This window comes from Myxozyma melibiosi (genome assembly GCF_037950935.1).
Source record: "Myxozyma melibiosi strain Phaff 52-87 chromosome Unknown BZA70scaffold_1, whole genome shotgun sequence".
In the NCBI taxonomy this organism is placed as follows: Eukaryota; Fungi; Ascomycota; class Lipomycetes; order Lipomycetales; family Lipomycetaceae; genus Myxozyma; species Myxozyma melibiosi.
In genome coordinates, this window is record NW_027042915.1 from 2,776,020 (window position 1) to 2,801,995 (window position 25,976).

At 51.2% G+C, this 25,976-nt stretch overlaps 10 protein-coding genes across 10 annotated transcripts; 5 read left to right on the forward strand and 5 right to left on the reverse strand.

Moving 5' to 3' along the window:
• Positions 1-1,166: 1,166 nt before the first annotated feature.
• BZA70DRAFT_265454 (Bystin-domain-containing protein) lies at positions 1,167-2,750 on the forward strand (the record flags this gene model as incomplete). The annotated part of the gene is made up of 4 exons (XM_064910962.1): positions 1,167-1,783; positions 1,847-2,029; positions 2,091-2,235; positions 2,301-2,750. The coding sequence occupies 4 exons, from the start codon at positions 1,167-1,169 to the stop codon at positions 2,748-2,750; spliced, it is 1,395 nt and encodes a 464-aa protein (XP_064771177.1).
• Positions 2,751-4,407: 1,657 nt separating this feature from the next.
• BZA70DRAFT_287468 (uncharacterized protein) lies at positions 4,408-4,917 on the reverse strand (the record flags this gene model as incomplete). The annotated part of the gene is made up of 2 exons (XM_064913956.1): positions 4,408-4,612; positions 4,673-4,917. 2 exons carry the CDS (start codon positions 4,915-4,917, stop codon positions 4,408-4,410), a joined length of 450 nt encoding a protein of 149 aa, XP_064771178.1.
• A 1,194-nt stretch (positions 4,918-6,111) lies between these two features.
• BZA70DRAFT_265455 (HSF-type DNA-binding-domain-containing protein) lies at positions 6,112-8,913 on the forward strand (the record flags this gene model as incomplete). Its single annotated transcript, XM_064910963.1, has 6 exons — positions 6,112-6,428; positions 6,497-6,595; positions 6,717-6,784; positions 6,923-7,512; positions 7,579-7,651; positions 7,721-8,913. 6 exons carry the CDS (start codon positions 6,112-6,114, stop codon positions 8,911-8,913), a joined length of 2,340 nt encoding a protein of 779 aa, XP_064771179.1.
• A 752-nt stretch (positions 8,914-9,665) lies between these two features.
• On the forward strand, positions 9,666-10,675 carry BZA70DRAFT_273034 (putative MED6 mediator subfamily complex component). Its single transcript, XM_064911766.1, has 2 exons — positions 9,666-9,912; positions 9,977-10,675. The coding sequence occupies exons 1-2, from the start codon at positions 9,828-9,830 to the stop codon at positions 10,627-10,629; spliced, it is 738 nt and encodes a 245-aa protein (XP_064771180.1). The 5' UTR covers positions 9,666-9,827; the 3' UTR covers positions 10,630-10,675.
• Positions 10,676-10,723: 48 nt separating this feature from the next.
• Positions 10,724-12,151, reverse strand: BZA70DRAFT_233777 (IPP transferase-domain-containing protein; the record flags this gene model as incomplete). Its single annotated transcript, XM_064910274.1, has 2 exons — positions 10,724-11,995; positions 12,062-12,151. The coding sequence occupies 2 exons, from the start codon at positions 12,149-12,151 to the stop codon at positions 10,724-10,726; spliced, it is 1,362 nt and encodes a 453-aa protein (XP_064771181.1).
• A 26-nt stretch (positions 12,152-12,177) lies between these two features.
• On the forward strand, positions 12,178-13,453 carry BZA70DRAFT_37842 (uncharacterized protein). The gene is made up of 4 exons (XM_064915068.1): positions 12,178-12,472; positions 12,534-12,757; positions 12,817-12,979; positions 13,038-13,453. The coding sequence occupies exons 1-4, from the start codon at positions 12,414-12,416 to the stop codon at positions 13,405-13,407; spliced, it is 816 nt and encodes a 271-aa protein (XP_064771182.1). The 5' UTR covers positions 12,178-12,413; the 3' UTR covers positions 13,408-13,453.
• Positions 13,395-15,749, reverse strand: BZA70DRAFT_273039 (WD40-repeat-containing domain protein; the record flags this gene model as incomplete). Its single annotated transcript, XM_064911767.1, has 2 exons — positions 15,321-15,749; positions 13,395-15,255 (listed from the first exon to the last, which is right to left on the reverse strand). Coding segments are annotated over exons 1-2 (1,913 nt in total), but the record flags the coding sequence as incomplete, so codon positions are not given.
• BZA70DRAFT_37797 (uncharacterized protein) lies at positions 15,690-20,134 on the reverse strand. The gene is made up of 3 exons (XM_064915066.1): positions 19,881-20,134; positions 17,191-19,815; positions 15,690-17,122 (listed from the first exon to the last, which is right to left on the reverse strand). The coding sequence occupies exons 1-3, from the start codon at positions 19,920-19,922 to the stop codon at positions 15,929-15,931; spliced, it is 3,861 nt and encodes a 1,286-aa protein (XP_064771184.1). The 5' UTR covers positions 19,923-20,134; the 3' UTR covers positions 15,690-15,928.
• A 1,862-nt stretch (positions 20,135-21,996) lies between these two features.
• Positions 21,997-24,105, forward strand: BZA70DRAFT_37830 (major facilitator superfamily domain-containing protein). The gene is made up of 4 exons (XM_064915067.1): positions 21,997-22,589; positions 22,642-23,665; positions 23,717-23,837; positions 23,902-24,105. Exons 1-4 carry the CDS (start codon positions 22,321-22,323, stop codon positions 24,036-24,038), a joined length of 1,551 nt encoding a protein of 516 aa, XP_064771185.1. The 5' UTR covers positions 21,997-22,320; the 3' UTR covers positions 24,039-24,105.
• Positions 24,106-24,172: 67 nt separating this feature from the next.
• BZA70DRAFT_265461 (putative pantothenate transporter) lies at positions 24,173-25,976 on the reverse strand (the record flags this gene model as incomplete). Its single annotated transcript, XM_064910964.1, has 2 exons — positions 24,173-25,585; positions 25,638-25,976. The coding sequence occupies 2 exons, from the start codon at positions 25,974-25,976 to the stop codon at positions 24,173-24,175; spliced, it is 1,752 nt and encodes a 583-aa protein (XP_064771186.1).

Below are 25,976 nucleotides of genomic sequence, written 5' to 3' on the forward strand. Positions count from 1 at the left end.
CAGGAAATGGAACAAAATGCGAGAGAGGGAATGTGCGGAAGACGATGGTGTCGACGATGACGCATGTCCGACGAGCAGCAGAGCAGAGAAGGTTGACGGCGAGGCCAAGGAAAGTGGAATCCAACCCAAGGAAGGAAGGAAGAGACGCTCGCTAAAGGCGCAAGGCAGCGGCGAGGAAGCCGAGCCCTAGAAACCAACTCATCCGTCGACCAGGAGCCGTTAAACGAGCCACCGCAGACACCAAGATTGGAATAGGAAGGCCGCCATGTAATTTCAAAAAAGTAATTAAGCGTTCGGATACCGGCACGGCAGAAATACGACGAAGCAAAACGGACGGAGAGGGAGAAGCAGGGCCCAGAAAAATTTCATTTCATTTCGGCTCGAGGAACAAAGCCGAGTAGGTCACTGCGAACGGCAGCTGTAATTTTCGGGGAGACCGCTGCTCGCTCCTCGCGTGCCCTTGGGTATTAGAGGATATCGGCGAAAATGCTGAAAAAAAGCAAAGACCTTGCCGACGACCAGCAGGAGGCCGAGCAGGAGACAGAGCTAGAGAACGGGATGGAGAGGACGAGACAAAGAGAGGGAGTAGACGCGCGATCCTGAGGCGAGCCGGCGTTCTTGCAGCACCACACAAAGAAGTGCGCTGTGAGTACCGAAACAACCTCTTTTCCACGCCGTTTGTTTGTTTCCTTCTCGAACCAGCTGCGGTCGCGAGCAACGCGCAGGACGGCAAACAAAGAAAGTGGAAAAAGTGCGCAGCCAACCGAAGACAGGGCGCAGGGGACGAGGTGAAGGCGAGATAAGGTTGGAGGCCTGCGAAGCCACTGCTGCCTGTGTCGTCCAAACCGTATTCGCTTTCTTCCTCTGCTGTCGGTCGCTGTCGCTGTCGATGTTCTGTCGCTGTCCGCTAGTATTTGTCGAGGAATATATGCAACCGACTGTGAAGTAGTATCAATCATCTTTCTTTACATAGTCTCTTTTCAAAAAAAAAACACAGTGTAGAACTCGCATTCATCCTCCCTCTGATCTCGACTTCCACACCCGACCTCTTCCATATCACGTGATTAGACATTTACAGTTTTGGGAGAAAAGAAAAAAAGATTTTGAACCTGTAAATTCAAGAAATTATTCCCAGCTCCCTCAAACACCATCTCTACAGACAAGACATGCCAGCAAAATCAGGAGCAGCGCCGAAAGGCAAGCAGGCTGAATCTATGCAGCACCTGCCGTTGCATGCGGACTACGAAAACGCCGCGCTCGGAGACGGCAAGTTGAAGAGTAGCAGCAAGAAGAAGCGGAGGCGCGGCGACGACGATGAGTTGAATGAGGAGGAAGACGAGAAGTTTGTCGACTCTGCTTTGTCGCGGAAGATTCTGCAGATGGCTAGAGAGCAGCAGGATGAGGAGGAGCAGGAGTTGGGCAAGAAAAAGGGAGGCAGCAAGGGTGTTTCTACAAAAGACGATGAAGACGACGACGAAGACGAAGATGATGACGACGATTATGAAGACTTTGACGACGACGACGACGACGAAGCAGACTATGCAGCATTTGAAGAGTTCCAGCGCGACGAGATCGAAGAACTTGAAGCAAACGACGAGGACGCTGCTTTGTTTGAGAAATTCCTGCCCAGCCGTGGTGGCAGCATGTTTCCTGACCCCAATAAGCCCGTGACGCTGGCGGACAAGATCATGGAGAAGCTGGCGGAGCAGGAGATGGAAAAGAGACGGGCAGAGAGAAAAGAAGAACCCGAGTTCCCGCCAAAGGTCGTCGAGGTCTATGAAAAGTGAGTAGAGATCAAGACATTCTCTTTCAGATCCAAGATCTATATCACTAACACCATATGCAGGGTTGGGTTGTTGCTGTCGCGATACAGATCAGGAAAACTTCCGCGGGCGTTCAAGATCATTCCCGCTCTCAAGAATTGGGAAGACGTGCTTTTTCTCACAAACCCCGATTCGTGGTCGCCGAACGCATGCTACGAGGCGACCAAGCTGTTTGTCTCTGCGTTGAAGTCGAAGCAGTCGCAAAGGTATGTGCATGTTAAATAACACTTGTGTTTTTAAAAGAAAAGAAGCTAAAGAACAAATTAGGTTTCTTTCGGACATCTTGCTCGACAGAGTTAGGGATGATATTAGAGAAAACAAGACTCTGAACTATCATCTGTACAGATCGCTAAAGAAAGCACTGTACAAGCCGGCGGCGTTTTTCAAGGGTTTTCTTTTCCCGCTATGCGAGGTCAGTGCTCCCCGATCCTATTACCGATATTACTCAAACCATGTACTGACGACTTTCCGCTCTAGTCTGGATCATGCACGCTGCGAGAAGCTGTCATCGTCGGCTCGGTTTTGACCAAAGTTTCCATTCCTGCGCTGCACTCGTCTGCCGCGCTGCTACGGCTGGCGGAGATGGAGCACTACAGCGGCGCATACTCGCTCTTCATGCGCGTGCTCATCGACAAGAAGTACGCGCTGCCGTACAAGGTTATCGACGGAGTCGTCTTCCACTTTATCCGGTTCCGCAACAGCTCTGAAGGCGTCGGCGCAGAAGGACTGCCGGTGCTTTGGCACCAGGCGTTTCTGGCGTTTGCGCAGAGGTATAAGAACGACATCACAGAAGACCAGCGAGACGCGCTGCTTGAGGTGCTCAAGGTGCGGTGGCATCCCAAGATCGGGCCCGAAATTCGACGCGAGCTCAAAGAAGGTGTCGAACGTGGCGAGGGCCATGGGGGGCCGGAGATAGAGATGAATTAAGGTAGAGCCGAATGGTTTGCTCGGCTAGAGGGGTGCAAACCACGTGTACGTACATTTTCATAAGACAATTTTTCTGTTTGTAATTATTGGTCATAGATCGAGATCGTGAGTTGTTCAATGCAAACTGTGGCTTAGAGATCTATACAAGATAAGAATTCGGAGTAGAAAAGCGTAAAGCGTAAGTCTCCTGGTTTAGTTTGTGAGGTATGCGGTCAGGGACAGGGGACAGTGCTCACCCAGGTATAGAAGAGGAAAAACAGCATTTTAGCAGGGTTGAGTTAAATTTCAAGGCCGGTTCCTAAGATTAATCGCTTTATAGCGTTTACCAAAGTATTAATGACTTCATACTGCGAAACGGGGCAAAAAAGACAAAAAAAGACAAAAAAAGGCAGGCTGGTGAGCCGAAGCGGAGTTTGGCAACTTGGCGGCAGGCAGCCAGGTAGCAAAATATGGGGGCCGTGCTCAGTTCCGCTCGCCGGAGGGTTTTGTTTTGTTTACGTTTTTTCGTTGTTTTTCTTTATTGTCGTTACTTTGTTGAGGCAAGATTTAGGTTTGCTTGTTTCTACAAGAGCACCTGGCAGCAGCAGGTGCACAAACCGAGAATGGGGGAGGCCAGGGAGGCAGGGAGCCAAGAAGGAGGCGTGGAGCGGCAGGTTGCAGCGGATTGGAAGGAGAATGCAGTGCAGGACATGCGGCCCTGAACGAACACCAAACGAGAAAAAGTGACATTCGCGGGATTATTATAAAGCTGTCAGGGCAAAAGACGGGTGGGATCGTATCGCCAGGAGCTCGCAAAGCGATATGAGACAGCGATAGAACCCGCCGTTGCGCCGTAGATTTCTATTTTCGGTTCTTTTATGTTTCCTTCTCTGTTTGTTTCCAGTGGTTATTTCATTCGGCGACCAAACAGAGCCAGCGGGCAGAAAATAGGTTGCTAAGCCTAAAAGCACTGGCTGCTGGGGTACCCGGTATTTCAAACTGTACTTGCTCTCGGTTTTCAGGCAGAGTCTGCCTTCTCTTTTCTTTTTTGCTTCTTTTCTTTTTCTCGTCGGTTTGGTTTTTTGCTCTATTTCGGTTTTCGGTTCATCCGGTCTATGAAGGGAAACGGAATCACGACGAGCCCTTGGGTGCACTCGAGTTTGTATGCTGTGCAGAGATACAGTGTCGTGGGCTGCCCACTTACGAAAGACAAAACAGAACAAAACAAAACAAAACAAAACAAAACAAACATAAAAATACTTCAGACTTCAGAAAGTATGTGCAAGCGGCGGAGGATGCAGGCAGGCGCAGCAGCAGCAGTGCTAAGTGGAGGGCGAGGGGAAAGGAGGCAATGCAGGACAAATCAGGAACGGTACCTGAATCCAAGGATTGGTTGTTTCTCCATCATTTCTGATCTTGGGAACGTAGCCGACACCGACATCTGAGATCGCGGACGTGCCGGTTAACCGCAGGCCACGACGCAGGGCGAGTTTGAAAGGAATCCGCTGCGAAATTAAAACGAATCCGAGACAAGAAAAGGAAGATATTAATCAGAGACGAGAAAGAGAGAAGTAACAGGAGCGCGAGGGAGAGTAGAGAAAGTATACCTACGTGCTTCGGCAGCGTGCGATGACTCAAGCAAACCGGCCTTGTTGAGACGAGCCTTACTTCACTTAGCTTAACCCAGACTGGCACCGGTGGCGTCGGCGATCCGGCTCGGTGCCGGAGGAAAGAGTCCTTTCAAAATCGAGCACAGACGGCTGCGACACGTAAAGCGAGCGAGCGAGCGAGGGCGAGAAAGCGAACCCACGGCGCGGTCCGGTTCATGGCCTTCCGCCGCCCGTCGCAGCGCAGTGCGCGCAGCGTGACCAGCAAAGATGCTGCTGCAGGACACACATCAATCTGTAATTTAAGCCAGCAAGATGGTTGCTCTCCCCGCGCACGCAGCAGCAGCAGCTCCACAGTGCCAGAACAGGGAGACCCAGTCTGTGAGGAAACCCCGAAGCAGAGACACCGACGCAAAGTGGGTCGACTGGCTCCACCACATCGTCGTGGTTGTAACAGCAAGCGAAAGTCCTGAGCTTGAGCTACTTGGTCTGCCGCGGTAAGAGGAGGTCAGAGGAGAGGAGGGGACGAAGAGAAGATGCAGCTGCTGCAACCGCGCCTTTGAGCATGCGGTCGACGCCATGAATGGCAACTACGAAGCAGTATTTTGTTGTGTTAAGAAGTCACAGCGAGGACTACGAGGTCGATGAGCGACTGTCAGTCACCCCACGGTCCTGGTATATCCCAAAAGCCTGGCAGGTCTGGGCTTCCCATTTCCAGTGGGAGTTTTTTCATTCGGTTCCGGTGACCGATGTTCTGTCCTGTATACTAGCGGCCATTACTACTGCGCTCGCTCTGACGGATCTGCCAATTCCCATTATGTCCCTTTGCGTTTGCACATCGCCGGACAAAGCACTCCAGCGCTATCTGAACACGGAAACAAGAGCAGGTGGCCGGAATATTGCACTTTCGAGGATTCTTTGCATCAGACGGGCAGATAGCAAGCAACGGCTGCGCGAACAGCCGGCGTAAATGCCCCAACGTCGTCCGAGGCGGTTGAGCGGTTGGGTGGTTGGGTGGTTGGGCGGTTCAGTGGTTTGCCGGTTCAGCCACGTCGTCGCCAGTGCAGCCAGCAGCAACAAGACCGAGGCGACGCAGAGTAGTTTCTGCGTTTCTGCCGCTGAGAGCGCTGAGAGCTGGCTCAGAGTTTAGCGGGCGGTTTGAAGGAGGAGTAAGGAATCTGGTAGTTCGTGATTCTGTTTTTCGTGATTCTGTCCACACACGCGCAGGCTGCGAGGCCGTCGCAGCAACAGCAGCAGCATCATCAGAGGTGGCGTCCCGATGATAGACCACCGACCCCAAACAGTGCTCGAGACAAGATCGCGGGCTGCCCTCGAGCGAATCTCTGAGATCCTCGGTGTTCTGCAACCAAGATTCCGAGCCCGCGCTGGCTGAGCAGAAGACAGCCGGATTCGGCAGGCAGTCAACAGATGCCCGGCGCTCGCTTACTGTGGTACCGCCACCGCACGTGCCCGGCACCGCCACAGTGGGTCGGGGATAGATAAACCCTAACGCTTCGTCGGTTTTGCAGCCTGCGTGCACGTCCGCAAAGGACACACACCAAAAGTACTCGTCCATCGTCACCGTGTTTCGTCTGTCTTCTTCCTTTCGGCCTGTTCGCTATATATTCCCACCCTCCGTCTGCCGTCCAGATCCGGGCGCTCTTCTTTCTCTCTTCCCGCCGTCTGCTCTCCTCTGCTTCCCTTCCCCCCGCTCCCCCCTCCTCCCCCTCCTGCGACGGCCTCTACATGCCCACCCTCCCTCGCCGCCTCCTCAAATGTCTATGAACGGCCTGTCGCAGCCGTCTTCCTCCAGCGGCCCCCCGCCCTCGCCCTCGAGGCTGCCGGCCCTCGTAGTCCAGCACCGTCCGCTCTCGCCCCGCCAGCATCTCGCCCAGGCCCAGTCTGCCGCCCAAGCCGCTTCCTCCTCGACCGCGTCCTCCTCCTCCGCCAACTCCTCCCGTCCTGTCGCCCCGACGCCGACCTCGGCCCCCTCCGCGATCACCACCACGTCCGCGCCCGCAACCGCTCCCCTGCTCTCCACCGTCCCGCCCCCGAAGGTCAACCAGTCGGCTTTCATCCACAAACTATACAAGTGCGTCCATCGTCCCCTCTCTGCCTCCCTCGACCCTCTTCTATAGATTCTAATCAACCTCTCTCCAGCATGCTCGAGGATCAAAGCATCCAACATCTCATCTCCTGGACCACCGCCGGTGACTCCTTCGTCGTCTCCCCAAACGAGGAGTTCTCTCGCGTCCTGAGGTATGTTTTTTTGCCTCCCCATTATTTTTTCCCTGCCCGCTATTGTCTTGCCCCGCTCGACACAACCCGCGTCAACAATCCCTCGTTAACCTTCCCGCCTATTTTTTTTTCTTCACTACAGTCAATACTTCAAGCACACAAACGTCTCTTCTTTTGTCCGGCAGCTCAACATGTACGGCTTTCATAAAGGTAAGCCTCTTTTCTGCGAGTCACCCGATCTCCAACGACACCAACATTTCCGTCCTGTTCTTGATCTCCCCCTTCACTCGTCCTTGTTCGACTACAATCATTAAAGCGAACCGAAATACTGATATCTTCTACCACCAGTCAACGATGTTTTCCATGCCGGCTCAGCTGCAGACTCGGGCCAGTGGGAGTTCAAGCACGGCGAAAGTATTTTCCGCCGCGGCGACGTCGATTCCCTTCGCGCCATCAAACGTCGTGCTTCGCGACAATCCGTCGTCCATCGAGACTCTGTCGGATCATCAAAGTCCGGGTCGGTGTCGATGCCAGCAACCCCTGTCTCACCCAACGGAACTTCACAAATGATCCCCTCGGCTTCACCCGGATACATGCTCGATTCTAACGCTGCCGCCGTCGCCGCCTCCGCCTCTTCTCACATAGCCGCTCAGGCGCAACTCCAACAGCAACAGCAGCAACAACAACAGCTACAACTACAGCAACAGCAAGCTCACATCTCTTCTATTCCTACACCTGCTGGTTCAGTCTCCGGTCCCACTCGGGAGAGCATAAGCGGGCCACCTCTGATTCGAAACCGAGACGGAAGCATACCCGAGTCTGGTGAATCGGCTCGCATATCAGCTCTGGAGGGAACGATGTGGCAACTACAGGACTCGTATTTACGGTTACTGCCCCAGGTTGAAATGGTTCTTGAGTCTGTTCGATCGTGCCAGGAGGTAAAGCTATATTTATGTTGTATCTTGAGATCTGAGAAACAAAAAAATGCTAATCTCATTTTCTAGTGGCTACGGAGCGTGATCTCTATCGTGTCGCGATTGCCTTTGGGCTCGGATTCTAAGGCAATTGAAGCTGAATGTACGCTCTTCTTTTTTTGTTTACTTCTATTTTTGGATGATTCTAATCAATTACGTTTCTCATTTTCAGTGCGGCGAATCCACGACGACATCACACGCAGAGGTCAGCTTCTGGCTGAAGACCACGTCGCCCCAACGTACTATCTCAGATCAGATTCAAGTGGTGCGCCTCTTTCGCCCCGTCAGTATTCTGAAGACAGAGCTTCTCGGTCGTCGGTCAGCTATCCTCATCCGTACGGCGGTTCGGTGGATTATACCCCTCAGTCGATGCATCACCCGCTGCATAACGTCACATCCGCTCCGCCCCAGCAGCCGCACTACATAGCTCAACAGCAACAATATCCCCATCCACCACCTCCTCCGTTGATGGCTGGATACCCGTCGCATCCATTAAATGCTTCCCATCTCCGTCATCGGCCTGGCTCATACCCTTCGCCGTCGCACTCGACAAGGATAGTGGAACAGCCTGTTCTGCGGCGGCACACGTCTGGCGACGGTCGGTCGGATCTGCCGAGTAGGAGCTGGAGCGATGTTTCTTCACTGACTGATAGTAGCGGTGAGGCTCAGCTTCACTACCGATCGAGCTACGGAAGCGATGTGTCGATGTACGGGTTCGGGTCACAGCAGCAGCAAGGATCACCTCACACCCCGTCTCCTGCGTCGCTGTCTCCTTTACATCAGTCCGGACGGAAAGACAGCATAAACCCTGGTCAGTTTGTGAGCGTGAATCAACAGTATAGATTACGGCCGGTGTCGCCAAAGATGTCGCCCACGTCGGCACCAAAGAACTCTGGTCCGACAAGCGTTCCGCCGCCTCCACCGCCGCCACCACCTCCTCCACCTCCACCACCGACTACGACTGTGCCGCATCCACAGCAACAGCATCAAGATCAACAAGCGGCAGCTCAGCAGAATTTACAGATGGGAGCGCCGCATACGCAACCTCACTCGCACCACCCACCTCCACCACCACCTCCTCCTCCCCCACCTCCGCAGCAACAACAACAACAGCCACAAGAGCAGTCAGTCAAGCCATCCCAACAGATCCCACAGCCTTCGGTACAGCCCCAACCTCAACCTCAACTACAGACCGCGCCCCCGCAACAACCACAGCAGCAGGCGAACTTGCCGCCGCCTCCACTGCGCCAGTCGGTCGCAGTGGGCGTGCACTCTCTACTCAATCCGCTCGAAAAAGAGGAACGGATCGAAAGTCCGCCTTTATCGCCTCTGTCGACGAGCCGAAAGCGACGGAAAGAGAGTTGAGGGCTCGCGCCGCAAAGACAGTTATCGATTATGACTGCCTATGATCCAGAACTTGCTTGACGAACAATCTTTTCACCAATTTTCTCTAATCATATGTTTTGTAATTACTAATAATGTGTTTTAATATCTGTTTGAGGTTTATTTTTTGTTTACAGATGTAGTATAGGGAGATAAGGTTTGCGTTCATTTTTTCTTTTGTTATCGATCATTTAAGAGCTTTTTTATTCTCTTGGTTATGCTGTATGGGTATCAACCTGAATTTTCTTCTTCTCTATTGTCAATTTGTATCAACGAAAGATTAGCTTGCTCGCTGATTCTTGATGCCGGTTTTTCAGTGGTCGACCGAGTGGCTTTCCACTTGCGAGTAACCGATTGAGAAACTAATGACAATGGGTGTTGTACGATGCTGCATTTTGGCCTAGCGCAGCTAATTTATATGTGTTTGAAGTTCTTATTATTATTACTGTATATTGCTTCACAAATGTCTGCTTGGTTTTCTTCTTCTTTTATTTGACCGTTTCCGTTGTGCTCTGCCAGTATATTTTTGAAGCTGTAACAATAACGAACGAGGACAAGGTGTCGTCGATATGTATGGGGGCTGAGATTGGCTCGTCCCGAATGGAAAGCAGTGCTTCTTTCTTTATTTTGATTAAAAACTGGGGTATAGATATATATGATGTTTTGGAAGTCTATAAAGTGCTATAATAGTCTTATTTTACGATGATTGATAATGGTATTTGGCTCGTCTACGGGTTCAAAAGTCGTTGGTTTTTAAAACCTCGAGTCTCCGCTCAAGGAAAGGTGTAAACAGTGAACTCGAGGGTGGATCTGGGGTTGGGGTTCTCACTTCTACCTTCATTGATATTCACAAAGTCGATCAGACTCGACACCATCAGGCGCATCACGGATTCACAATGTCGGCAGCAGAGCCACCCTTGGATGAGCTCCAATGGCGGGCCCCGGAGTGGATAGCGCAATGGGGTCTCCGGACAGATAATGGTGAGAACATCGGCTATTAAACCACATGAAGCTGCATGGCACAAACGCTGATCTCATCAAAAAGTTCTCGAATACTTTGCGCAGTCCCCGTTCTACGACCGCTCAAGCAACAACCAAGTGCTAAAGATGCAGTCGCAGTTCAGTTCTCCGATGATGCAACCGCAGGACGTGCACAAGCTGCTCGAGTCCATGCGCGGCATCGAATTCGCCATCGCGATCCCAAACCCGGGCACCGCGCTCTGGGTCATTCGCAAGCAGAACCGCATCTCGCAGACCGAGGCGATCCCGCTCGCGACTTACTTTGTGATTGAGGAGAACATATACATGGCGCCGACAGTGTACTCTGTCGTCTCGAGCAGGATCATGGCCTGCTCGAAGGAGCTGACAGAGGCGCTCGCTATCGCGGCAGACAAGCTGCCTAATTTCTCCCCGACAACAGGATACTCCTACTCCGCGACCACGCTCGAGGACGACGAGTCCGCAAAGCTGAGGCTGCAGGATCAGATGATGGCTCGCGCACTGACGACAGCGTTCCAGTTCGAAAGCGGGGGCGAGAGCGTGTATCTGGATGCTCCGCAGAAACTGAAGGAGCCTGTAATGATTGCGTCGCAGAGCTCGGGGAAGGGCAGGGGAAGTAGTGTTTCTGCTGGCGAGAAGTCTACGCCTGCTCCTCCGCCGCTCAAAAGAAGGAAGACAAAGAAATCAGAAGCTCGGTAGGGGTAGTTGGAGTTTTTCTTATGTAATTTTTTTGGAGTTTATGGTCTTGTTTTGCTCTATTATATATACAATGCATTCCTGTGTAATTTACCTCTCATGGATCCTGCTTATACTCTTCCGTTGTCTGAGCCTCAGCAGCCTTTTTAGCCTTCCACCTCTCAAACGCCTCTTGCTCTTTAATCCTCTTCACCCGCTTCACATGCCGCTTTTGCCTCAGGTGAGTTTTCCACTGCTCCTCGCCCAGACAGACGAATTTCTCGCCGTCGACGACACACAAATCGCACTCGTAATGCTTCCATTTCTCGGGCTCCCACTTTCCTTTTCCGGGCTGCGTGGTGTCTTCCAGCTGTAAGAGATGAGAGAGATGGGCTGGTGCCCGTGCGCTCTGCGGGATACTTTCGCCGTTGAGAAACGCGCGCGAAATTTCGACGGCTTTGTCCTCGACGTTCTCTTTCCATTTCGAAAGATCTGTAGCATCTAACACCACAATCGTAGCATCATCCCCTGCCTCTGCGGCAGGTGCAAGCATTCTCTTTCGAATCCATCGAACCTGTTTGTCTGCATACTTCCTCGTCACGCGCTTCATGTCCTCGAGACCATTCACCTTGTCGTCCTCTGCCTGGCTCGAGACGAAAGGAAGAAACTCCTTAAATCCAATAACCTGCCAAACGCCGGTCTCCATACTAGGCGGAGGATCAAGCGTCCGGTAGAGATCGCTCATCTGCTTGACTTCGCCAAGGAGATTTCCCCGTTCGAGCATCGTGTCCACGCGGGCGTCTAACCTGGTGTCAAGAGTATCAGGCTCACACCACAGCCAAAACACAAGATTCCTGTACCTCGTAAGCGACTGATTGACTGTCGTAGGCGCACTCTGCTCTTTGTATATATCGCTTGCCCGGCGGCTGGTCGTAAAGCACACCTTTAGCGCCGTCGCCAATTTCCGACGATCTCGCGGATGAAACTTTTGCGACACGACTGGATCCAGCTCTTTTAGTTTTTCAAAAATCTCCTTTGTCTCTGCGGTTTCCAAAAACTCTGCCTCTTGGCTGGTCAGCTCTCGCTCGGGGGCGACTGTCTTATTCGTAAACAGAAAACTTTGGATATAATAATGCGTTCCGCCCACCAGAATTGGCAGTTTCCTTCTCTCCCTCTCGATCTTGTCTACCACGGCCTCGGCCTCGGTTTCAAACTGCTTCACAGTATACTGCGCAGTCAGGTCATCGATGTGCCCTAGAAGATGGTGCTCGACCCCGAATCGCTCCTCGAGCGGATGCTTGTTTGTCATTGTGTCGAGACCTTTGTACATCTGCATCGAGTCGCCGTTGATAATCTCGCCGTTCAGCTTCAGCGCCAAAGACACACTTAGCTATTGCGTAGTCAGTCAGTCAGTCAGTTGGTCGGAATAAGCATTGTAAAAAGAGCTAAAGCACACCTTTGATTTCCCGACGCCAGTAGTGCCAATGACGGAGATCAGATTAGACTTGCGCGCTTGCTGCGCGAGCGTACTGCTGAAGCCTCCCATGTTGTCTTCAGATCCGGGCGTTGTCATGCTCGTCATGTCATTTGTGTCCGCTTCTGTGTGTAATGTGCTTCACAGCATCTCCCGTCGCCCTTGGGGATGCGAAACAGACAGGTAGGAAAATATTTATTTCGAGGTTATGAGATTTCGAATTGGGAGCAATCTGACGATGAGCGAGCCGCACTGGACTTTAGACAATCTTTTTTCCTGATATTATTCGAATAGGTCTCCTGAATCTGTCTATACATCATATTTCGACGAAAATATGGCGAAATCAGACAAAGAAAAGAAGGCGGTTGACTTGTCAATACAAAGCACAGCAGGGTACGTGTATTTTCCAAGAGACAGAATACAGCAATGGAGCTAACCAGAGTACAATCCAAAGTCCAACACCCGACAACCAACATGACTCAACTTCAACACACTCTGACGACAAAAAGAAAAAAAGCAAGAGCCGAAAGAAAGCAGGAAAAGCGGAACAGGAAGAAACCCACGCGCAAGGCGATGAGAAGGACGATAGCTTAGCGGATACCCTTCCACCCATCCAACTCGAATTTGTGGAAAAACCGCAGTCGACACCCGCAGACGACGAGATGGACGTCGAGAATGGTCAGTACTGCTACTATCTAAATACATATATCAGCAGTGCTCTAACATTGATCTTGCAGACGAGTTTGAATTTAGTCTGTTTTCGACAGCGACGTCGGTCGTCAAGATCGACGAACCTGAACCGCAGACTAGTATCTTAGCGACCGGCCTTGAGGATATACCGCAAGCTCCGGCTGTTGTGGATAACAAGCGGCCTGCATCTTATTATTTCACCGATGACTCGTATGCCATCCCCCCTCTCATATCACCCGCTTTATCTTAGCTCTCTAACAACTCTTAGCGACGAAACCCGAAAACGCCAAATCGAATCCTGCGCAATAAGCGGCCAAGACATCCTCACCCAATCAACCCAGCCCTGGCCGGGAATGAACAAGCCCTGGCGCGTGATCCACCTACCTCTCAACCCGCCGCGGCTGATTTCAAAAGCGAAAGCGAAGCCTAGCAAAAAGCGACGAGCGCTGCTGAAAGCGCAGGCCGAGAAACGCGCCGAACGCGCGGAAAGCGCGAAGGGGTTTAAGGATGGGAAGTTGAGGAATTGGAAGTTTTATGATTGGAGTCGGACAGGGAAAGCGCCGAGGCTTACGCGGAGGCAGAAAGATGAGAAGTTTGCAAAGCCGAAGAGGCCGTTTAAGACCAAGTTTACCACCTGATGAGAGATTATCATTTTGTACAATACACACCAACAATGCAAAACGTGACCAGAAAAAAAAAAAAAAAAACCAGCTATCGGAACAAAGGAGATCAACTCGCCGAGAAAAACCCATCCAATTGCTCCATCCCCCGTACTCCCTTTGCCAAACCAATGCAAATAATCGTATTCAACCCTGCCGACGCAACTATCCGTCGATGATCGAACCGCAAATGAAAGATATTCAAAGACCCGATACTCTCCGGTATCATGAAACTCATCCGCAACATCCATCGACTGCCCCCGCGCTTGCAGTTATCATCTGCCCGTTTCCAGATCTTGATCTTGCCGTCGTGCGATCCCGTTATCAGCCGCGACGAATCCGAGCTGAACTGCAGCGTCCGAACAATATCGTCATGCACGTTCGGCAACGTCTCAGATTTGCCAGTCACAATGTCATATATATGAACGCTCCGACTAGATCCGCCGGACGCAACCAGCCGTCCGTCAAAGTCAATCGAGGCCACCCCGCGCGAATGGCCCCGCACAGTGTGCACACATCGCCCGGTATCGACGTCCCAGACCTTGACCGTGTGATCAGCCGAGCCGGTCACGATCGTGTTGTCTTTCACGCACATGCAGTTTATGACCCCCGTGTGTCCTTCGAGCGTGCGCACAAGCACGCGGGGCTCTTGGAAACTGTATATGTGCACTTTTGCGTCTCGCCCCGCAGAGTAAATGTAGCGGTCGTCGAATGCGAGGTCCATGACGCCGCCGTCGTTAGCCTCGATACGATCGACAGCGCGAAGGGTTCTCATGTCCCAGATAATGATCTGCCCGTCCATCGCCCCCGAGACGATAATATTTTTCCTCGCATCAAATTGGACACATAGCACGCTCCGGGTATGCCCTCTCAGGGTCGCAATGAGAACACCGCTGTGCAGATTCCAGATCTTCACGGTCCGGTCTTTGGATGCCGACACGATTAGGTTTTTGTCATACTGCAGCTTGTATATGAACGCAGACCGCGAGCTGGCTTGATTATCCTCCACCAGAGCATCGGAGGGCGCTATAGGCACTTCATGATCTGAAGCTCGACCATCCGCGTAGAACACCCGTGCCTGCCATCCATGCCGACTCTGTTGAAACGGCACAGCAGCCAGACTCGCGCTCTGCGGGTTATTGTACCACCACGACTGAGGTGGCCGAGCCCAATAGAAATTCGCATTCTGAGCATCGGCATTCTCTGTGAGTTCCGCGTTGGAGCTCGAGAGGTACGATGTGACCCAGCCGAAGCCTCCTTCCCAGTAGTCTTCGATCATGGCACGTTGCTCGTAGATGTATCGCCAATTGATATAATATCGTCGGGGTTCGGATGTATCTTGACTTTCAGGGGACGGAGAATTGCTTGAAATATAGGGATCACTAATTGAAGTGGTCTGGTTGATAGTAGAAGAACTCGAGGAGAGGATAATCGGATAACCTATATCCCCAACCTGTTGCTCCAGCGCTTCATCTTTCGACATCTCACCGTCTGCACCCGTAACCTCCTCATACGCAAATTCCTCCACACCTGCCCTCCTCCTCAAATACCTATTCAACAACCCCACAAACTCTTCATTCAAAGACCATCCCTGCGCGCGATACAACCCAAGCCAGACGGCCGGATCCTGCGCGATGTGCCGCCATCGCCGGCAGACGCGATAGGCACCGCAGATATCCTCGTAGCGGAGATATCCAAAAATCTGCAGAATGACTTCGAAAGGCAGAACGGAGCAGGGGTCTTTTGGTTGCGAGTCGAGAGTATACTGTGGTTTCGATTCCACATCGAGTAATTCGGGAACAACCAAACACAATCGATGTGCGATTTCTAAACGACAACGACAGCGGTCAGCAAAGTACCAACATCACTCAATTCCCCAGACTTCAGCATACCCTCTTTCGCACTCAAATCCAGCCTGCGATACGCATCAGCCTCGTAAATAGAATACAGCGCTCTCAAAACCGGATCCTCCACCTCTCCCGCGCCGCCCAACCCAGCATCAGATCCAGCCGCACACTCATCGCAGCGCACCACAGAACAAGTCGAAGACTTCATCTCGAATTCACTGACGATCTGGTCTACGAGTACACGTAGAAAGTCAACACTCGAGCATATTCTCAGTCAGGCCTGGATGCTGAGCCCAAAGCCACGAGATCTCAGACCAAGTAGCTTCGGCAGTTTGCGATAAAACCAGCAAACGGCGGTTAAACCAGAAATCAGGTCATTTTTCTTGATTCTCCCAATTCTCTCCTGATTTCGTCCCGGCTCAAAACTCTAACTTCCCTACGTCATTCGAGCTCTACGAATCCACTCCGTCTCGAGTATAGTGATTGTATCCTTTATTATACAAAACAGAAACAAAACAATAACGCCTTTGTTTACTATATATAAGAAACCAGAACAAGAGAAAACGGATGTAGATCAAAAAAACGAGTTCAAGTAATGAAGATATGCAAAAAAGAACGTGCATCAGAGAATTTATCTTTTTCGACATCTCCGTTCACACCGCTGAGTTTCCTGAAGTAGAAGAGCTATCAGAAAACGAGATCTTGCGACCGTGCGCAGCAGCGCTCGTGGGCGACAAAAGTCCGTCCGGACCCGTGCCGAAGCCTTGCTGCGCGTCAGCAGGTTTCTCGACCGGACTCCAGCCAGCTACGGCACCACCGACAATAGACGGCACCATCGCCAGAGCAACCAGCGAACTGCCGGACCGTCTTCTCATATCGGGTACACCAGGAGACCCCGGATGTTCGGGAGTAGCATTGCCGGACACCGACGTGCGCGCGGCCTTCCACTGCTTGTACATCTTCTTTGGCTTGAATTTGAGCTCGTTCGCACGACCTCCGCGAATCGTCTTGATGAAGATGAGGTCTTCGCGAACTTTCTCGATGGCGGGATTCCACTCGTAGTTGTCATGAAGGCTTGATCCGCCAGGCGATCGGAGCTCGTAGTCGTCGCTCTCCTCGTCCTTCTTTCCTTTCCGCTTGAAAGGCCAGAGGAACAGAACGCACTTGACGATCCAGCCCCAGATGAAACGGAAAACAACACCAAATGGCTTGTAGACCGCGTACGCAAAACTATCGGGAACGCATATACGCAAGAAAAGACCGACGGGAATCGAGAGAAAACCAATGACAAGAGAGACAGCCCAATCAACGCCAGTGATACGCTTTATCGAGAACGCGTTTCCACCAACAAACATGATAATGACCTGTCCGCCACACATGATCGCTGCAATAGCCATGAAGAAGTAGTTGTGCGAAATTCCTTCCAAAAAGTTGAGCTTGTTGTCAAGCCGGCGGTTGACAAACATATTGAAGAACTGCATCCACACAAAAGTGTTGAACACGACCGAAGACATACGCTCAGTCGCCACAGAGTCTCCGTCCTGGATTCCCCAGATCTTATTTCCGGCGAAATGAAGGATAAAGGTGGCCGCGGTCTGGAAAATGGCCTGTCCGATCATCATCTTCCACATGGTCACTGTGATCATTCCTTCGTTCTTGGGCGAAGGAGGACGATCGAGCATAGAACGCGTAGGAGGATCGGTCGCAAGTGCCAGCGCGGCAAACGTGTCCATAATCAGGTTGACCCACAACAATTGGACAGCAGTCATGACTGATGTTCCCTCAGAAGACTCAACAGCAGAGACAAAGGTGAGAAGCACAGCAGTGATGTTGACCGTGACTTGGAACTATATGTGAGAAAAAAATTAGTAGACGTTCTGAGAAAATAGGAATCAAGAGAATTTTGGTAACACACCTGAAGAAATTTCTTCACAGCATCATTAACAGCACGTCCCCAAAGAAGAGCCTTCACAATACTAGTAAAGTTGTCGTCCATAAGAATAATATCAGAGGCTTCCTTAGCAACCTCCGTACCAGCAATACCCATAGAGAAACCAACATCGGCCATCGTCAAGGCAGGAGCATCGTTGGTTCCATCACCAGTCACAGCAACGGTTTGTCCCATCTTCTTCAGACGCTGGACCAACAGCCGCTTATCCTGAGGACTCGAGCGAGCAAGAACCTGCAGCTTCGGAATCATAAGATCGCGTTCCTTGGGATCCATGTTGCGGAACTCAGGACCCTGCAGGGCGACACCACCGGTGTAGATTCCGCAGTCTGTGGCAATGGCCTTCGCAGTCACAATGTTGTCACCGGTAACCATGCGCACAACGACACCAGCGCGCTGACAGTCTCTGACAGCCTCGACAACACCGTCGCGCAAGGGATCCATGATTCCAACAAGACCAACCCATCGCATATCACAGGTCAGATCTCCGAAATCTTTAATCTGTTTGGGATCATCCTCGCTGAGCTCAAATCCTGCGGGAGGCCAGCTCGGGAAATCACGGTACACAAGTCCGATAGTTCTCAGAGACTTTTCGGCGTAGGAGTTGATGAGATTCTCGACATATTGCTTGTTGTCGGCATCCATCTCGGTGTACAAAACACCGTCAGAATCGGTCATGACAATTGCTTCCGGCCGCTTTTCGGCATGCGCAAAGACGGCCGAGGTCGCCTGTGCGAGCACAATCTCAGACGCACCCTTAACAAAGGCGCGAACGAACGTCTGACCAGGATTCGCAGGATCGGGAAGCTCAACAGCAACACCCATGCACTTCTTGCCGGAGTCGAAAGGAAACAGCTGGGCCATCTTCATGTCTGAGCGCTCAGAGGCGAGTGGACCCATAGCAAGGTGGTTGCGGGCAAAATTGAGAAGCGCAGACTCTGTCTTTGATCCAACGAAAACTTCGGCCGAAGTCTCGTCTTCGAAAGCTGTAGTGTTGTAGTAAATGCTTTGCAAAAGAATCTTCTTTACCACCGGGTTGATCCTATTCTGGACATCATTGATAGGTACGGTGACTGTCGAGACAGGTAATTCCTTTTCTGACTCGACAGTCTCGGCCTCTGCTTTCGCAGAGAAATTGGTGTCCAACCCGATAGTTCCCTCGACGACAGTCATCTTGTTCTGGGTCAAAGTACCAGTCTTATCAGAGCAAATAGTCGTAGCGTTGCCCATGGTCTCACAAGATTTGAGCACACGAACAAGATTGTTGTCCTTCAGCATTCGCTTAGTGGCAAACGCGAGAGCAAGCGTGACTGCGAGCGGAAGACCTTCGGGCACGGCGACAGCGATAAGAGTGACTGAAGTAATCAGATAGTTTAAGAACTGTTCACCTTTCTGAGTGGACGTCTTGTGGTTGGTGGGCAGCTCACCGAGAAATCGAAAGAGCAGGACGAAAAACAGGAGAACGGAGGCACCACCACCCCACTTTGCGATTGTCTCAGCGATGACGTTGAGCTTTCCTTGCAGAGGCGTGGCTTCCTCGGTGTCGTCTGATCGCAAGTCCATCATTGTCTTTCCGTTCGCCGAATGGGGACCCACGGCAACGACAAGGAAGGTACCGAATCCTTCGAGGACCTTGGATCCAGAGAGAATGAAGGGGTCGACTTTCTCAGTAGGAGACGAACCTCCAGCTTTCTCGACAACCGCCATAGCTTCGGCACATGGGATTTTCTTGAGCGCGTCGGTCTCACCGGTGGCGGCGGATTCGTCGCATCGGAGACCATGACCTTGGATGTAGACACCATCGACGGGAACCATGTCACCTGGCTCGATTAGCATGACGTCTCCAGCGAGAACATCGTGGATCGAGATCGAGCAGGTCTTTCCAGATCTGATAACTTTGACTTCACGGTCATCTTTTCGCTTGTTCAGCTTTGCAAACTGTTGCTCTTTCTGCCAATCGTTCAGGGCGCCAACACTGACGACGACCACCACGGCAACCAAGATAGCTACTCCCTCGATCCAGTCCACCTTAGGCTCCTTATTGCCTAGACTGTCGTATTCGGGAGGAGTACCAAGGGTCTGGTAGAGTCCGAGGGCGAAAGAGATAACGGCAGCGACCGAAAGCAGGATCAGCATCTTGTCGGACAAAGCAATGAGGACGAGTTTCCAGAACGGCTTTGTCTTCTTGTCGGGAAGCACATTTTTCTCAAACACACGCTCACGCTGAGAAAAATCAGAGTCTGCTGGGAGACCGGTCTCGATGTCGCATTGTAGCTTCTCTTGTAAGCCCTCGAGGCCGCCGAGCTCGTAGAGGATATTGAGCGCCTGCTGCTCGTGGTGGTTGAGCAGACCCAATTGCTTAGGCGAAACTTTGAAGTGAGTACCGTCTAGTAAACCCGGCTGCTCCTCTTCGTAGGCCTGCTTCAGAACTTGCGTAGGAGAGAGGGTGGGCTGGGAGGAGGTGTTTGTGAAGTCGGAAGGCGTGTTTGAGGCGGAAGACTGCCGCCGCTTTGTGGAGGGTGACTCTGGGTTGAGATGTGTCTGCTCGGATTTGACGAGAGTAGGAGATGATTGCGGGGATATATTTGACACCTGGAAAAATCAGAGATTAGCACAGTAGCAAATATGGGCCTCAATAGAGAAGACAGGCAACTCACCGAAGTGTCTATCCTGATAGTGGGGGGTGTCGGTCGCGGCATTGTGATAGAAGATGATGAGAGCGCAGGAACGGGTTACCGAGCCAGAAACAGACGCTTATGTAGCGCTACCGTACAGCAGCCGTACAAGAAGACCGGGGGGCGAATCCGAAGGGGCAGTGCTGGAGGAGAGTCGGCTATGGCGAGCGGGAGAAGCACGAGACAGCCAGTGTGCTTAGAAGGTCAATGGCGAGGCCCGAGTTGAGGAAGGCGCAGCGAGGCACGAGGCGATGATCAGACCGGAAGACGGACAGGTTTTACGGGACGACGAGTGCTGGTCTGGGCTTGATCCTGCTTACGGAGAGGAAGAGCGACGACGAGCGAGGTGGCGCCGGACGGTGATTTGTAGGAGGAGCGTCGAGGAGACGGCCGAATATCAGTTGTTGGGCGAGGACCGCTTGAAGCATCGATCAGCGCCGGAGCCGAGCCTAACCTCCCCTTGCCCAGTGCTGGTCTGCACCCAGTCGAAGCAGCAAAAGGGAGGATAGAAGCTGCTCGTTCTCTACAGATACACAGTTACTTCTTCTCGACATTCCTCTGTCTTTACGTCCTCTTATCCCGACAAAACCTCTCCAAACCACACCCGCGGTCGCTATCGCAGAGTGTCTTCGACCCTTAACAGGGACAGCGGGGCTGTGCAGATTATTGCGACCTCCTGCACAACAACAAAAACATCGCGGCTTCACGAAAGCTTCGAGCACCGCTCCGAGAGCTTCATTCGCTTTTGCACCTTTAAAGTCTTGGTATTGCGTCTTGTCTGATATCATAATGAGTTTGTTGTGCAATTCCCTCATTGTGTTCTTGCACGGCTGTTCGCTGATAGCACATCCAAGCTTTCTTCATCTCTCAGGATTGTGACGTGTGTGCTGTAGACTGCAGACAATTCTCCAAAGGCACAAGACTGGAGACCGCGCAGGCTGTCCTCAGATTCATCTGCATGACATCCTCTCTGCTCAGTCTGCACAGCTGTCTGTTATGAAGTTTATATCTGCCAAAATGGTGTAATTTTTAAAATTTCGTAATTAGGCTCAAATCTCCTCTCCAAACGAGCCCGTCGCCAACAAACAGCACAACCAGACCTCGTCTTATCCGACCGCTCTCTCTCCCACGCTGGCCAGCCAAGAATTGCGTTATCAGCGAACGGGGCAGTGCAACTGAATCTGTCAAGATAGCAATCATCTCCTCGAGACTCACCATTAGCGCAGTAGAGTTTTGGTGGCTCCCCATAGCTCACGGGCACTTTGGTCGAATCACCGGCTGGCTTCCGTCGGCTCTCTGCTCGGCACCTGAGCAAATTTATGCCCGCCTCCTACGAACACGACTTTACTCTTGTGTCTTAAAAGATTGTCGCAAGACTTTAAGATGAAAATCTTCTGTGTACTTTATTGACTGCATCTGCTTACCCCTCAAACATCTGCTATCCCATCGGAAGGATTTTATTTGTTTGTATCCCAAAACAGCAAAAAGTAAACAAACACAGAGCAGCCCAAGCACTCTGACCGCGAATGTGACATTGCACTTATTTGCTGATTCCAACGATATTCGCAAGAATGTAACTGTTTCAATTCAACAAATGCAAACTGTGGCAAGTGCGAAATATCGAGTGATAACTAGTATCACATTTGTTCGTATTTGGTTCATTGTCTGTTCGTGGTGATTTGCTGTATAGCTGTTGTGTGGTACTAGCCTCTCTGTCGCCATCGCAAAACTACCACGACAACAACAGTAAAATTCAGCAGAAATCTGAAGCATACTTTGGTCATGACTTGCAAGTTACAAAATATTTTTTGCGGTTATCAGAACTACTAGGGCTTCAATGAGAAATTGCCGAAAACGGAAGTATCTTCAAATCTCTTCAGCCGCACAACACTGCTCCCCAATTGTCAACAGATATCTACTGGCGATCAAAACCTATTTCGGTATAATACAGAGGAAGGATACCAGAGAGTATTTATGGGATCTCTGAGCAGTCAGGCTAGAAAATGACAAGTCTTCTAGATCTCAACATGTCTATCGCCGTATCTCAGCGCCACCTACTCTTCAAGAGATTCAGAGCAAGCTCACCACCATAATACACACTACGACAGATGACGCAGCATCAATTTGACTCTTGCTTTTGTGCCTCTCAAAGAGGATATTATACAGGAAAATCTATGACGTCTGCTCTTTGACACATGGGAATATACACTTATACGTCTAAGTGCATAATCACATATTATTCGCTCTCTGATCCGCTCTCTGGTCAGCATAATCGAGCATTTAGAGGGCTCATCAAAAGTATCTAGAGATTCTGACATCCTGATAGAGACTTTGAACTGCAAGATGTAGTAATCTGTACGTGCTTAAAGAGGAGCTGATATCGCCGTTAGAAATCGACAGCAAAAGCCTATCAAGAATCATCATGTGCCCCTCCACTATTTCCTCAACTTCGGCAGAGTCAGCCCAACTCGAACATAACCTCAACAATCAACCATTGTCTGAAACTTTAGACAACAAAGAATCTGTTCGCTCAACTTCCGATCTGGAAAAAGAGAAGAAGGAAGATGACTGCAGTACCATTCCCCAACCTCTCCGCTGGGACGGTCCCAACGACCCAGAGGATCCTCATAACTGGTCAATCTGGAAGAAGCTCTATCTTCTCAATACCACCGGATTTCTCTGTCTAGCCATGTAAGCCGCAGCTCATATACCTCAATGACAAAATACTAACGCGGCTGTCTAGAACTTTAGGAACCGCGGTCGTCACCGGCGGAATAAGAGAAATACAGCAGTCGTACAGCGTTTCTGAGACTGCGTCTTACCTTTCAGTCTCTCTCTACATAGTCGGCCTTGCTCTCGGACCTACACTGGGCGCCCCCATTTCTGAAATATACGGACGAAAGATAGTCTACCTAGCCACCCTGCCGCTCAGCATGTGCATGGCCGTCGGGTCTGCTCTCAGTCCAACCTTTGCCGGGCACTTGATCTGTCGTTTTCTCTGCGCTCTATTGGGATCCCCCGTCCTAGCCGTTAGTGCGGGTACAATTGCTGACATATTCAAGCCTCTTGATCAGGGCATTGCGCTTGCGTATTTTTGCGCTACAGGCCCGTTCATAGGCTCGGCTATCGGCGCTGTCGTTGGCGGATACATGGCCCACGCCCGCAACTGGAAATGGACAATTTGGCTCAGTTTGATGGTAAGCGGTGTGACCTTGATCATGCTGCTGTTCATCAAAGAGTCATACATGCCAATTATACTCAAGAAACGTGCTCTTAAACGTGGACAGGAACTCCCTGCAAAACTTCCGATTGGCGTTGCGCTGAAGATGGTCGCGACGATTACTCTGACCCGTCCATTGAGAATGCTAGTTTGCGATCCCATTGTCGCGTCATTAAGCATTTACTCGGCTTTTGTATTTGCAGTCTTGATGGGTTTTTTTGAAGCAATTCCCTACATTTTCATCAAAACGTACGGCTTCACGGTCCCCGAATCTGGCCTGGTCTTCATCGGCATCTGCACCGGATTTTTCCTCTCAGTGCTGATCCACTACATCCTCGAGCGCCTCTTCTACTTCCCAAGAGCACTAAAAGCATTGGAGCTAGAAGAAAAGCCAGCAGCAGAATGGAGACTGTATAGCGCGTTTGTTGGCGCAGTGTTATTGCCCAGCGCACTTTTTTGGGTGGGATGGTCCGCGAGGTCTGACGTGCACTGGATCGTACCTGCCTTGGGAACGGTCCCATTCGGAGCTGCATTGACGCTACTTTTTGTACGTATTGATCATGCTTCTATAGTGTATTTTTTTTACTAACCTTTCCAGATATCAATCACAACCTACCTTGTCGACTGCTACGGCCCTCTTCTGGGTGCATCAGCCCTAGCAGCCAACAACCTTCTGCGCTACACCATAGCCTGCACTTTCCCTCTTTTTGCAAAGACCAGTAAGCAAGCCCAAACAACACAACCAATATCTCTACAGTACTTGACGTCTAACAATATCTATAGTGTATGAGAATCTCGGAATTTCGTGGGCAAGTAGTCTTCTCGGATTCATCTCCTTGGGACTTTTGCCGCTTCCGTTTTTGATGTATAAGTTTGGGCCTAAGTGGAGAGCTATTGGAATTAAGAATATGGGACTGTAGAAGCGTACACTGCTTGCTTTTTCATATAGGTTAACAGAAGTGAAAATGCATTTCATAAACAGGACTCAATCGTATGTATAATAATTCAGCAACAAAAACTCAAGCAACAAAAAGTAGACAAAGAAATCATTCCACTACTTTGGAATCGAAGTAATTCCATCAGCATCGGTATCTACAACATTCTTCGCCTCCACACTAGCACGTGTCTCGTCGTACTCTCTCTTCTCGTTGTACTCAGGAACAGCGTCACCGCTCGGTCCCGAAGCAGACGAAAGCCGCGACAGCGTCTTGTCAAGCAACTTTCCTTTCTTCTCCATCTCCTCCAAGTGCGCAAGGTACTCGTCACGCGCAACCCAGAGACCGTACGAGTTCTTAACCAAACCTTTCTGCTTGTGCTCACGGCGGGAGAGGTACCAGAACGCGCACAAGGCGGAGAAGTCGAGCACGTTGAGACCACAGAGGACTTTGTAGCCGATCGGGTAGTGGGGTGCTTTGGGCGTGGGGAAGAGTACGAGCGGAGTCCACATACTGAAGGAGGCGCCGATGGTGTTTCCGACAGCTGCAAGAAGACCACGAAGTTCGGCGTCATCCTGAAACTCCTCGGCAGCCCAGGCAAGCAGCAGCGACCATGTAGGCTCGGACATGTATCCGCACAGGTTGCCAAAGTAGATACCGCCGATACCGACGTTCCAGACCGAGAGAATGACTGATCCAGTGAATCGGATGGCAGTGGCCAAAACCAACCATGGGAATCGCATATGCGTCCGGTCAGACAAGTTGGCAAACCAGAAGCCGGTAACGATACCAAGTGCGTATCCACCGGTAGGAATGATGTTTATCTGCTCGGTAGTGTACAGACCGGTCGACTTGAGCCACAGGTTGAAGTACGACGTCGTGCCAGTGATCCACAGCAACACGTAGGAAACCATGAACGGCCACGGTCGCCACGAGCGGAAAAACATGTTGAAGAACCGCGTCGGCGTCAGTTTCTTTGGCGACTGTTTGCCGAGCGCGTTCATTCTCATTATGCCCACCTCCTTATCATGCTCAGACAGCCAGCGCGCACGGGTGTTGTTCGGGAAATCAGGAACGGAGTAGTATCCCCAGAAGGCAATTGGGAAACCCATCAGGCCGTCAATGATAAACATCCATCTCCAACCAGCCAATCCACCAGCGCCATCCAGGTTCGTCAAAATACCAGCCTGGATGTATCCAGCAAACATGTTCGCGGCGTAACCAGCCAAATCGTAGACACCCATTCGCTTAGCAAGTTCCTCGGGACCATACCAGCATCCGAGGATGTACGCAAAGCCGGGGTAGGAGCAAGATTCAAAGAGACCGAGTAAGAAACGAAGACCGTAGATTGCCTTTGCGTTTTGCGCGGCAGCAATGCACATGACGACGCATGACCAGACAATCTCACAGCTAGGAATCCAAATCGAAGGACGAACACGGTTGATGATGAGCTGGGAGGGAGTGGAGCCGACAAGGTAGCCGACGTTGAAGAAGGTGGTGAAGAGGTTACGCTCTTGTCCGTAGAGATTGAGCTGGTGAACGTCAGAATTGGATCTTACAAAACACAAGAGTGAGGGCACTTACATCTTCCTTCATACCACTGACGTAGGCGTTCGAGATGTTGTTCACGTCGATGGACTTCAAGCCGTACGAGAACAGCGCGTAACTGAGCACAAACAGATCGATCTTGAGGATATATTTCCGCTCCTTAGGAGGCAAAGTGAACGCATCCCAAAACACGCCCATGAAACGCAGGAATCTGCTGGGCTTGTAGTTTGGGTCATCGTCAAAGACATTCTCCTTCACGGGGATAGGGATGTTGTTCTCATCGACAAGACCGTCAACCTTCAAACCGCTGTTATCGATCTCGACCTCAGTCGTGGTCTCGACGATGTTTTCTTTTTTGCTCTCCAGATACCCCAT